General features: G+C 42.7%; 1 protein-coding gene across 1 annotated transcript in view; it reads left to right on the forward strand.

Annotated features, from left to right (window-relative positions):
* chrm4a (cholinergic receptor, muscarinic 4a) overlaps positions 1 to 13,905 on the forward strand; it is a 57,651-nt gene that overhangs the window by 12,419 nt on the left and 31,327 nt on the right. The window contains exon 2 of the mRNA XM_015957835.3: positions 1,835 to 2,433. Coding sequence (XP_015813321.3) covers positions 1,835 to 2,433 — 599 coding nt within the window. The remainder of the gene's footprint in view (positions 1 to 1,834; positions 2,434 to 13,905) is intronic.

The following is a 13,905-nucleotide window of genomic DNA, read 5'->3' on the forward strand; positions in this document are numbered from 1 at the left end:
ATGTCGGCTCATTTCCTTTTATGTTTACTGTCTTTTATTCTTTTATTTGGGGGAGGGGGGGCTGAAGCAGGAACTACTGTTGTTAAAGGAAATGTGTTTAACTTTGAAAATGTGGGCGCAATTTTAATTGTCAAAAACTCCAGCGAACCATTAGTTCATTTTGCTCAAATAGAAATTGAGGCCTGCCTCTAATTCTGGTCCTCCTTCCAATAAAGGCCTGGAGCTTGATAAGCTTGAGTCAAATACAGGCCCAGGCCTGTATTAGAGGATTTACGGTATGTTATAATCACTCACAAAGCAATGCGCTAGGAATGGAGTCCACCCTATTATGATTCTCAATTCCGTTTTATTTGATGCTCTTTGACGCTGGTTTCACTCTGGTGTATAAAATGTGCATCATAAACAAGTCCTGTCCGAAAAGAAGCCCCTTCCACAAGAGTGACATCACGTCAAACCTTTTAGTTCACAGAGGAATCTATTAGTTCTCTTTTTCTACTTGCACTCATTTCCCAGGTCCTGAGATGGTTAAGAAAGGGCCAATCAGGTTGCTTCATGCAAAACCAGGATGGTCAGCTGCTGAGTCTGACTCAGAGGCACCTTTAGTAGACCGTCGGTCACAGGTGGTTGGCCAGAGCCCATCCCAGCCCCACTACCCTTCTGCTCTGGTTTCTACTGACCCCATCTCTCAGACCTCTGCTTACAAGATGTCCAGCAGCTGTAATCTAGTTTGGAGGACAACTAAGGGAAGTTTCTCAAAGCATAGTTTCTAGTCCAGCTAACTGTACCATACCTTTACACTTTGTCATCTCGTGCTGATCAAGGTAAGGCCGTCAGAGCAATTAGAAGTTTAGCTGAAGTGCTTTCTTAAGGGTTTCAGAAGACAGGAAGCTGTCGTTCTCTGATGTGTCGCTCTTTGAGAGCGGTCTGTAAAGAATCTGCTTTGTGGACATCAAACTGGGACGTGTCTTTGGTGTTGGACTGTCAACTAGACTCCTGGATTCAGAGTTAAAAGCTCTGCCTCAATGAGTAGGAGGGCATGGATCTGATTGGTTGGCGCTTACGCTTCACATTAAAGGGCCGTAGTGTGGGTTTGTCCCAGCTCTGGAGCAAGAAAGTTTCATTTGTTGAACCATAATCTGTCTCTGTACAACACCTATGTTATAATGTAATAACTCACTCTAAATGTCACCAAAGGGTTAGATCCGGGTTTATGGCTACCCGTCCCATGAAATGTCCGTTGTTTGACACGCGAGAGAGCTCCAGGTGAGCTAATCATGGCTTCAGAAAAGGTTTCCTTCACGTTGTAAAAGGAAAAGCTCATGTTTTGGTTTCATTGATAAATCAATTCCAATTTAGAGCTTCAAACATCTTTATTACTAAAGAAGAACCAGAACTAAAGTACACAACTTTAAACCTGAGATAATAATAATAACATATTATTAACCTTTAGTTTTTGTTCTGTAAAAACAAATGTCTACAAATCCAAAATCATACATCTAAATGGAAAAGGGCCTGTTTTTCTCCAAAGTGCTTTACACTACAGTCAGTCCTTCACTCATTCACACACACTGATGATGAGCTACACTGTGGCTACAGCTGCCCTTGGGTGAACAGAGAAACAAGGCTGCAACATAATCAGTACTACCACTCCCTCCAACAACCATTAGCAGGGGCAATGTCTTACCCAAGGACACAACTGCCCCAGATGGAGCCTGGGTTTGAACCAGCAACCCACCAGTTAGGGTGAACCCTTGGCCTCTGTTACTGTAGAATCATGTCTCAGATTGTGTACTCCTCAATTCTCCTAATTAGTTTTGTTTTTTTCTTCTCTCAGAATCCTTGGTCAACCAGTCAGCTGACCTGTTCTCCAACGTCTCCTGTAACGAGTCCTCCAACAGCTCAACCTCCTGCTCTCTGGCTGATAACGAAGTGCCAACTGGAAATCCCTATAAAACCGTTGAGATGTTTTTTATCGCCCTGGTAACAGGATCTCTAAGCTTCGTGACAGTCACAGGAAATATCCTGGTCATGCTGTCCATCAAAGTGAACCGCCACCTTCAGACTGTCAACAATTACTTCCTTTTTTCGTTAGCATGTGCTGACTTGATCATCGGGGTTTTCAGCATGAATTTGTACACACTCTACATCATCGTTGGCTACTGGCCTCTTGGGCCAGTGGTTTGTGATTTGTGGCTAGCCCTAGATTACGTCGTCTCAAACGCCTCTGTGATGAATTTATTGATCATAAGCTTTGACCGCTACTTCTGCGTAACCAAACCTTTGACGTACCCAGCCAGAAGGACCACCAAGATGGCGGGATTAATGATCGCAGCAGCGTGGATACTGTCCTTCATCCTGTGGGCTCCTGCCATCTTGTTCTGGCAGTTCATTGTTGGCCAAAGAACGGTACCACCTGGAGAGTGTTACATTCAGGTAAGATTTAACATTTTTGATCTTTTACGAGGGAGGAATGTTTGCAATGTGGAATCAAATCAACTGTCTATCATGTAGAGTTTTGGTGTTTTGTTTATTTTCCTAAATGTACAAATACGGTCTCACTGTCTGCCTATGAAGGCTAACAAGTACCCCGATGACTGCATTTTTAACAAAGGGATTTAGATGAGTAAGCAGATTAAGGGTTGAACGCGTTTGCTACCTAAACCAACTCTCTGACTGCAACATGGCTGTTGGTGATGGGGTGGAGATACAAAATTGCAAGAAAATACGATGTACAGGTGAAACTTGATAAACTAGAATCTGGTGCAAAAGTCCATTTATTTCAGTAATTCAACTCAGACTGAGAGACCATCTAAAGGCTCAGGAACCCTTTGCAGGTGATTAGTTGATCAGAGTGTGACGCTTTGAGTCTAGAAAATTGAACCTTTTCATGATTTCCTAATTGTCTGAGATTTTGAATGTGGGGTTTTCATCAGCTGTTAGCCATAATCATCACAATCATAACTAATAAAAGCTTGCAATGTCTGGATTTGAATGCAATTAATCTGTCTCATAGATTAGTTTCACATTTAGGTTGAATTACTGACATAAATGAACATTTGTACTGTATTCTATTCAGTAAATTTACCAGTAAATTTGTATTTGTGTAATAAGTTAGTCAAAGTGTTTTTTTGTTGTTGTTTGGACTTTTTTGTCATTTTATTTACAGTTAGGTCACCAACTCTCCCTAGGTGGTGTCGAAGTTCTTTCCAACTCACAAACTAAATGGCTTTCAATGCTGACAATACTCTATAAAAAGTTTTCTCCTGCAAACATGTTAAAAGTCCCAGCAGCAGACAGACGGAGAGTCAGACGTGGTGGAGATGTGTCCAAACGTTTCCCTCATGAAGGCCCACCAGTATTTGTCACCACCAGTTGTAGACCGGTGGATTTACAGTCATGATACAGAAATCACCTCGCCACTTCACCGATGGTTCTACACTCTGTTTCACACCGAATCACTTCTAAACAAAAGGTTTCATTTTGTTTATTTAATTTTATACTTTGAAAACCAATAAGACGTTCATATGTTGCAGGGATAGAGAGCGGCAATCTTCACCTAAACTAATTCTAAGAATTGTGCAAATTTAAAAATGCACTAATGTTTGTACAAAAAATTAAAGACATTCATAGCTATATACTGACATACACAGAGACATATACATATATAAACACACACATGCAGGGGCGGATTAAGGACTGAAGAACATCCGGGGCTTAACACACGCACACACACACGCGCGCACGTGCACGCACACGCACGCACGCGCGCGCACGCACACACACGTGACACGCACTAGTCAACATCATATATGTCTTGTACCACATAATTTTTAATCTGAAGCTACATATTAAGCATATTCAGGGCAGAGTATAGTTCCTGTTAGTGTTTAGTGTGAGATGATAGTAAATATTCCCTTTCTTTCTCCATCAACTTTACCTGATAGTAAGCTAACTTTAGGCAAACCAGCAGCACAACAAATATTTTCAAATAAGACTCACAAACCTGAGTCAACACCAGTCTCATCAAAGCTGGGGTTCTGTCGTTGTACTTTTGGTCTAAAAAACGTCCTTATGTCCATCTTCACTCATGCGTTTCAGGCAGAGAGTGCAGAAGAAGCCGGCTGCTGAAGAGCTTCTTCTTCAGTGGTGGAGGCTCAGGCAGGCTGTATACAAACTACTGCCAGCTGCTCCCTCTCTGTTGGACTTTGGTACTGCATGTTACTTCTGCGATTTAGATCCGGGGCTTTCCATGAAACATCCGGGGCTTCAGGCCAAGTAGCCGGGCCTAACGCCGCCCCTGCACACATGTACATACATACATGCACGCAGAAAGAAGAGGGAGGACGTACCAAATTCATACACAAACAAAACTAACATCTACGTAAAGCCATTTACTGTTAAAATAAGGGACAGACCCTCCGTGACATCACTCAGGTTTCTGAGGCTTCGACTTGAAGCCAAGTAGGCGCTTCCAATCAGCACCATCTTGGATGTGTCACATGACCTAACACTGCTAGACAATACAAAAATGGACAAAGAGGCATCTGCGGTCTCCCTCAGAGACCTCCACAGGCGACAAACACAACACAGCCTCAGACCGCAACAAGCTAAGCCAGGCGCCAGGGCTGTGTGGCCCCACGCTTCCCTCCTCTAGAGTGGCTGCAGGTCTATGGAGCCACCGCTGCAGCGGTGGTCCTACGACCCAGGGAGACTGTAGTATACGTCATGTTTCAGCCTTTTTGGACCAAGCAGCGTTGTGTACCACAGCGTCCAAATAATTCTAATTAACATCCAAACACAAGCACACAGAGGACACATTTTTTCAGCGTTTATATAAGGGTTTGAGAGCACAACCACACTGTCAGTTGTGAGTTTAGCAGAGGAGCATCAGGTGGAAGTGAAACAGATTGCAGATGAAGACAGAATAAAATACAAGAATGAATCAACAATGTGCACTGCAGGAGCAGGTGATGAATACATGTATGAAAATAAAGAATAGGTAAACAACATGAGAACACAGGTGCACTGAGTTGGAGCGTCTGACAAAGTGGATGAGAAGGTCTGAAATTCTGTTAAGGATTCTTCGTTTAGCTGCCTGTATCCCGTAGGCATACCTGTCCATGAGATCCTTGGAACATGTGGGGAATGACAAACGGGAAACAGGATAAAGTGTTGGTAGAACAGGTGCAGGATCACACAGTGTAGGAAGATGAAACAGCATCAGACTGACTTAAAGAAAGTACGGAAGCAACAGACACCAGACTGGTATATTTTGGTAAAGCTAATGCTAGCATCTCAAGGGCCTGATGATAAACTAAGGAGAGCAAATAGGGCATAGACTGCAGAGATGGTAAATGGCCTGTATTTGTATAGCGTCTTCTAGGGTTCTACAACCCCCCAAGCTGCTTCAAAACACAATCAGCCATTCACCCATTCACACGCTGGTGGTGACGAGCTGCAATGTAGCCCTGGGGCGCCCTGATGAGCAAGGCTGCCAAACACAGGCACCACCAATCCCTCCAACCACCACCAGCAGCGTTCTCTGCCAGGATCAAACCTACAACCCTCCAATTACTGGACAACTCTCTCTACCTCCTGAGTTACAGCTGCTCCTTAGGTGCTATCTTTAGAGGCCATTGACCATTTACATCTACATCACCTAAGTATGAGGGTCCACCATTTTGGTTGGAAATTCAATTCAAGTCAACTCAAGTGTATTTCTATAGCGCCAAATCACGACAAGAGTCGTCTCAAGGACCTTCACATAGTAAACATTCCAACACAGGTCAGTTCATTAAGCCAACCAGTAAAAAGTTTCCTATATAAGAAACCCAGCAGGTTGCATCAAGTCACTGAAAAAGCGTAGTAAACAGTGATTGGCACAAGTACTAAACTAAAGGAAAAATAGCGCCTGAGATCTTTTATTGTTGTTGTTGCCTTTGTTTTTGTGATGTTTAGCATGGCTTCAACTAGTCGTATGAACAGAGAGGAAACGTTATTTTGCCAGTTCAGCCTGGTTTCTACTAGTTCAAGCCCTTGTGGGAAGACTTACCACACCTAGGTTGGGCTCATGGAGAGCGCTATTTACAAAAGTTATGTGTTAGCTAGCTCATGAAAGTTAGTTTACATTCTCCCTGCTGTTATTCACCGATGTGAACAAGTAGTCAACTTGGCCAGAATTCACCTGCTGGATTTATAACATTATGTGAGAAAAAGTTTCACTTTACACTGGAGCTGATTAAAAAAAGTCCAGATCCCTACAAGTTTTTCTTGTTGGCGTGGTCACCGGGCTCAGATGCTGCTCACACACCGGGATGAGACAACATATCTCTTAAAGGCGACGCTCGTCATACTAACCTGTTTAATCCTAACACCCCCCAATTGGGGGCCTCTACAGTTTCATGTCCCAAACATCTACAACTGTCCACATTCTCCAAACACAACTAAAACCACAACCAAACAGCCCAGATGGGAAACAAGGCTATTTTAAATTGTAATAAATGAAGATACAATGATATTGAACTTTATTTTAGTAGAGCCTTCTCTGGTGTCTGCTGGGGGAAAAAAACCCAAATTCAGTTGAGGACTCCTGGAATAAATAAAACATTTGACTAAATTTCCTAAATGGAATTTGAACTCACAGCCTCCATCCTGCCAGCACTTTCACACAGGGCAGCTCTTCTAAAATAAAGTTCAAATATTATTTTATCTTAATGTATCAAAAACCAAAAATGGCTTTGTTTACAATACAAACTGTTTTGATTGTAGCTGTAGCGGGGAATGCAAACAATCACTGACACTTGGGACATGAAACTCCAAAGGCCCCCAATTGAGAGGCGCCAGGGCCCAAAGTAAAAAGGATTAGGGCCTAAAGGGCTAAAAAACTAACATAATGTTAGCACACATAATCTTACATTGGAACAAATAATTAGAGGCAGAGGATGGTACGGCACACCCTCCATGGTGAAATATAGTATCATCAATAGCTAATGTAAACACATCATATTTATTATATCAGGCCCATCACAGTCAGTCCCTGTCTTCCTCATGAAATATACAAACGTTAAAGTTACAATGTGTAGTTTTTACCATTAATCTCTGGAAACATCCATCAAAATGTTGTTGAAAAGGAATTCAATGATACCCAGTTGTTGAAAGAAATATGGCAACTTTGTAACATAAACTGTAAAAATTGGGTCTAAAATAGATGGGTGCGGGTCTAAGGGTTATGTAATATGTAAGTGAGTTAATACCCGCTAGCCACCGAAGCTGCAACTAACCAACCATAGATAACTGCTTTGGATCTAAAAAAACCATTTCAGATATCAGCCCGATTGCTACAATTAGTTGTCTTACATTTAAATTTGAAAATTTCCCCCGAAGTAGCAGCCGGCTTCTGATTCGCCATCCTTTTGAGAATACCGCACTGTATTCTGGGAAATTTTTGACCAAGGCTAGACTACAAGACACCTCCCATGTATCCTTGCTCAGCTAGCTAAACGGCTAACAAACGAAGAACAGACGCCTCAGTAGAACATGAATATTGGAACAAGCCTTGGTGGTTCCTGATGACATGTTTCCTAGGCAACCGGGGCAGGACCAAGACATCAAGGTTCCTTGGCATTGAGAAAAACCCTAAGTCTCTGGACGACGCCCCTTTAGCCCTACGGGAGCCTGTGAGGACAGAATGCATTTACTGATTAATAACAAGTGGTTACAAAACTTTTACCATTCATAAACGTTGTTCTACACATTTACCTCTTCACTCATTGCCCGTGATGAAAGGGAGTCTGGTGTGCTTGTGGCTTTGTCGGTGGTTAGAATCCCAGGATTTTTTCACGCTAATGGCCATCCGTTGGTAAAGACGTACTCGAACACAAAAATACTGCTTGTTTGCTGTGATTTAGGCTTGTACTGGCCCCTATCGCTACACACCATCATTTTAATCTTACTGGTAACACGTGTTCACTCCAAATCCGAAAATACTTTGAGGGCTGCTGATCCGTTTGATTGATCACTGTGGTTCACCTCTGTCCTCAGTCTAACATCAAAGTTATTTAAAAAAAGACACGATGAGTTTACATCCTTGTCTATTAGTGCAGCCAACTGCACAGCAAACCTTTACTATTTTACTGTGAAATCAACAACAAAAGCCATAAAGGGCCACAAACTGGCTTGCCTTGACTAGCTTTGCAGGAGTTTCAATGTGTGTAAACAATCTTTCTACCAACCATCATGGCGAAAAGGGGTGGCCCCATGAGCGACGTGTAATGATGGGTAGATGGTGCCTCGTGAAGCGTTTTGGCTCATTACCCAAACTGTATCGATTCTGTGTCAACACTGTGTCACTGTTTGTCTACTGACACCTGCTGGATCGTAAACATCATTGCTGCCAGACCTAACAGTGAGACTCTGTACTGACATCAAGCCCCGCTGTGCCGTTTACCCAACGTGGGCTGGTCTGATCCCACTACACCCACCCCCCGCAATGACGGCCGGTGCGACGGCCAAATTTCTGCATGCATTTTCTCTGGGATGTCTCAGCATTGTCGACATTCTTTTATTAAGGCATGAAAGTTCAGTTGAACAAATGCAACATTTTACTTGCATAAAATAAAATGAGTGATGTAAAAAAAAATCATTTAACCCCCCCGCGGTCTTTATGGGTGACCCCGTGAGGAAAGTTGACCACTGAGCAGGATTGATGGTTTATCCTTGGAGGCCAAATAATGTTAGCAGACCACCTCTTGCGGGATGAGGAACCACGATGACATGACAGGATTTTGTGGCAACCAGCTCATGTTACCAACTCCATTTAAACGGGATCTGGAACTAGGTAGAAAAGAGCTCTGGACCTGGACCGGTGCTGTACAGCTGAGGGACAGTCTATATGATGAGAGAGGAAGGCTGGAGCACTCGTGTCAGTGAATATTTATTCCATGCAAATAAATATTAATGTTTCTACTCCAAAAGGTGTCTTCATCAGAGTTACATCTGAGTAGAATGACAGGTTAATTTAGCACAGGTGGTGATCACACACTGAGAGATTGGCTTGTCAAAGTTCTCTACTCCTGGGTCAAAGTCTCTGAGGGAAGGGGGCTGATATATCCCTACCCATCAATCAGAGTCCATACGTGTTCGGAAAGAAAACATGTATACACATTACTTCAACTGTTGAGACTGTTGTTCATCGTGTACAAAGTTTTTCTTTCTGAATATATGTTTTATTGTAACTGATGCTTTTATAGATTATGTACATGTCTGATGAAGAGTCCCTCCCCCTCTGAGATTCTGACCAGTGAGTATAGAATTTTGACAAGCCAATCTCTCAATGTGTGATCACCACCTGTACATAATTAATCTGCCACTCTACTCAGATGTTACTCTGATGAAGACACCTTTGGAGATTAGTTATTAAATAAAAAGGAAAAGGAAAAAACTATGTTTGTAGAAATGGTAGAAACACCAGCATCAGACGAGCTAGTGAGGAAGAGGAGGATTGAATAATAAGAATCGGCCTTTGTTGTTTATGAAACTGAGCGTTTCGGAGTGTGATGTACGCTGCTCAGCGCTGATTCGCTAGAATAGGATTCTCAGGGAGTGGGGTTATTTGAATATGAGAGTTCTCAGACCAAGTGCTTCCCATAAGAACGCATGGAGCTGGCTGCTTAGGTTATCAAGAACCACCACCCACACACGTATGCAAGACATGGTTTCAGCTGTCGCAGTCCTGGTGTCAAGCCACTCTAGAACAAGAGACAGCGTCAGAAGCGTCTCACCTGGGCTAAAAACACAAAGGACTGGACTGCTGCTGGGGTGTCCAAAGTTATGTTCTCTGATGAAAGTGAAGTTTACATTTCCTTTGGAAATCAAGGTCCCAGAGTCTGGAGGAAGAGAGGAGAGGAACAGAATCCATGTTGCTTGAGGTCCAGTGTAAAGTTTCCACAGTCAGTGATGGTTTGGGGCGCCATGTCATCTGCTGGTGTTGGTCTATTGTGCTTTCTGAGGTCAAAGGTTAACGCAGCCATCTACCAGGAAGTTTTAGAGCACTTCATGCTTCCTGCTGCTGACCAACTTAGATGCAGATTTCATTTTCCAACAGGACTTGGCACCTGCACACAGCATTAAAGCTACCACTACCTGGTTTAAGGATCATGGTTCTGATTCTTGATTGGCCAGAAAACACGCCTGTCTTTAACTCCATAGAACATCTACGATGCAATACGCCAGACCCAACAATTCAGAAGAGCCGAAGGCCACTATCAGAGCAGCATGGGCTCTCACAACACCTGAGCAGTTCCACAGACTGATCGACTCCCTGCCACGCCGCATTGCTGCATTAATCCAGGCCAAAGGAGCCCCAATTAAATACTGAGTGCTGTACTTGCTCATAATTTTCAGTTGGCCAACATTTCTGAAATTCCTCATTGCATGAATCTAATATACAAGTTTCACTCTTTGATTACTGAAATAAATCTACTTTGTCATGATATTTTAATTTATGACCAGCATCTGTAGTCAGAACCAGAGCTGGCAAATGCGAATTAAGCAACTGCTGCTTTAGGCCCGCACACCCCCAGGGGGCTCCCAGGGACACCAAGATGACATGAGGAAAACATGTTTTATTAACTTTAAATAATAGAAACTAAACCATATTTCACTTGAAAATAACAGTTTATTTATATAGTGTCATTTGGTTTTATTTTATAGTGCAGCACATGTTTCACGTTTCAAATTTTAAGACCATAGAATAGTAACCTAACATTTTTACTGTAAATTCTGTGTTTGTCGGCTGATGTTTCTTTCAAATAGTTGAATAAATGTACACTCTCTGCATTTCACAATGCTAATTAACTAGCGTGTTTTTGTTAGTTTGCTGCTCTGGTAAAGTTAAAATCAGTGTTCATAACAACACCCGTATAATGTTAATTACAAAAGATGCCAATGATAGTGGGCATCTTACAGAAATGGTGTAGCCTAGGAATGATGAATCATCTGGTGTTGACTTGTTGGTACGGGGTCTCCAAAGAGAAACTTGCTTAGGGCCCCACAAAGGCTTGGGCCGGCCCTGGTCATTAGTACTTGAAATACCCATGGATATTGTTGCCTTTTTTCCTCCCCATCTTTCCAAATTCTGGTGCTTTCAATCAGTAAATTAGTGAGCACTGATGCTTTAACAAAACCAATGAAGAATCTTGGTTTTGCACCGTTGTCTAGTAAAAAGCCAAGATGTTTAATTTTTTTTTGTAGTTTGGCCCAAAAGCAGCTGAGCCATAGACACTGAACTCCATTGAATGCCATTGTGTATTGTGTTGGGTGACCATCACTCCTAGCTTCTCTTCAACTATCGTACCCATTATGATTACAGTGGTATGAAAGGATCTCTTGGAGGCTTACAAAAGTGACTCAGGCCTAGTACATCGCATGCAGAAGACAATATGAAAGACTAAGTAAAAATCACAAGAGAATAAAGCTTGGCAACTTTAGATGGAAGTCTGTAGGACGACTTTGGTTATCAAAGGGAGGAATGAGAGATTGAAGGCAGAGCAAAGGATTAAATGGTGGGTGCTGGAGTCGAGACAGTTTTATTTTGGTAGTAAGGAGCCACCTGATGACTGGGACAACAACACATCAGATGTAGTTGGACACAGTGTTGAGAAGGTGTTCGGTGAGACGAAGGAAGGAAGGAAGATGAGACAATTGACGATGAAAGGATTAAGAAGAAGAAGAAGAGGAGTCTTGAAGAATGGAGAAAGTTAAAAGCACGATTGTAAGATAGATGTTTCAAAAGAAATCAACCATGTCCTTGAAAATAGAAAGATTCAACCAATCATTGCTTCTTTGTACTTCTTAGCTTTTTAAAACCTCCCCAATGTTCCTATTTTCTACTTTTTGCTTTTATAAATATTCAGGTTTTTGGGGTCGGTTTCAGAAAATGTTATTCATTTTTACACTTGAATACCTTTTAAAACTTAGTTTCTCTTACTTTTTGTAACAATATTTTTTTGTTATGTTTCATGTTTCGGTCTAGAGCGCCCGTGACCAGATGTGGACACTGCTGCATAAAGGGTCAGACAAGGACACAGAACTGGAGAGGATGAAGGATCAAAGTAGAAATGCACTAAGAAGTAGGGAGAGCATTTAAAGAGGGAGAATGGCACTGATATTAACATGTGCTAACATAAGTTATGGGATATCTAAGAACCAAGCTGTGTATTTGTACCATTATTCTGAAACAATAGTGATGTGTAATTACAACACGATCAGCCATAAGAAGATATGGGACCGAGTGATTAAAGCTAGTTTGAGAAGAGAAGTGACAGGCTGTGAGCTGCTGCATGGCTCCATGCCCAGAATCAGTTCTACAGATGTGATGTTTGCTGTAAGAATGTTAATGAAGAAGTAAGTAGTGAAACAGGCAGGAGGAGTTGCTCTGCGTCTGTGGATTTGGATGGGCTTAGTCAGGAGAGCAACGCTGGGATAGCAGGTGTAGTAGAAGGGTCAGGAGAGAGGAACTCAGGTGAGATGTTTGACTCTTCTTATTACAGCACAGGCTGGCAACTTTTGGGGATTTGTTAACAGTTTCCAGAGAAAGACTGATCTCAGATCAGTTCTTTCTACCCTTACTCTAATAGATGTTTCATCTTCCCTCTTTATTGGTCTGAGTATCTGTAGGGGATCACAGTGTAGGGAGACAGTTATTTACAAATATCACTGGGTTTTCTCATTATTTCTAAAAACAAATGTCTAAATATCACAATTCGTTTTTTAAACACTGCTTAAAACAGCTGTTACTATATGTGAAAAATAATTTTGAATCTTCAAAGTAAAGAGGCGAGGCTTTCACCCAAGGAGCCCGGCCAACTGCAGCCCGAAGTGCCCCATTCCATAGGTTGACCACTTGTGGGAGGGGCCAAAGGGGTGGGGTGCAGTGTGAGATGGGTGGTAGCCGAAGGCGGGGAGCTTGGTGGTCCTGGGCTACAAAAGCTAGCTCTTGGTGTGTGGAATGTTAGATATATTTGGACTCACTCTCCCGGGGGAATTCAACGCTCACGTGGGAAATGACAGTGAGACCTGTAGAGGTGTGGATGGGAGGATTGGCCCTTCTGAATCCGTGAAGTGTTTTGTTATCAGACTGCTGTGCTCGTCAAGGATTGTCCATAATGAACACCGTGTTCAGGCATAAAGATGTCCATAAGCGCTCTTGGCACCAGGATACCTTAGGCCGCAGCTTGAAGATCAACTTTGTTGTTGTCTCATCTGATCTGTGGTCACATGTCTTGGACACGCGGGCGTTGTACCGGTCTGTCGTGGTGAAGAGAGAACTGAGCCAGAAGGCGAAGCTCTCGATTTACCGGTCGATCTACGTTCCTACCCTCACCTATGGTCACGAGCTTTGGGTAGTGATCGAAAGAACGAGATCGCAGATACAAGCGGCTGAAATGAGTTTTCTCAGCAGAGTGGCTGGGCTCTCCCTTAGAGATAGGGTGAGAAGCTCTGTCTTCTGGGAGGGGCTCAGAGTAGACCCGCTGCTCCTCCACATCGAGAAGGGTAAGTTGAGGTGGCTCATGCATCTAGTTAGGATCAGGGGCGGATTTAGGACTGAAGAAGATCCGGGGCTTAACACACACACACGCACTCACACACGTGCGCGCGCACACGCACACACGCGCGCGCGCACACACGTGACACGCACTAGTCAACATCATATATATTTGTCTTGTACCACATAATTTTTAATCTGAAGCTACATATTAAGCATATTCAGGGCAGAGTATAGTTCCTGTTAGTGTTTAGTGTGAGATGATAGTAAATATTCCCTTTCTATCTCCATCAACTTTACCTGATAGTAAGCTAACTTTAGGCAAACCAGCAGCACCACAAATATTTTCAAATAAGACCCAC

This window comes from Nothobranchius furzeri, chromosome 3 (assembly GCF_043380555.1).
Source record: "Nothobranchius furzeri strain GRZ-AD chromosome 3, NfurGRZ-RIMD1, whole genome shotgun sequence".
NCBI lineage: Eukaryota > Metazoa > Chordata > Actinopteri > Cyprinodontiformes > Nothobranchiidae > Nothobranchius > Nothobranchius furzeri.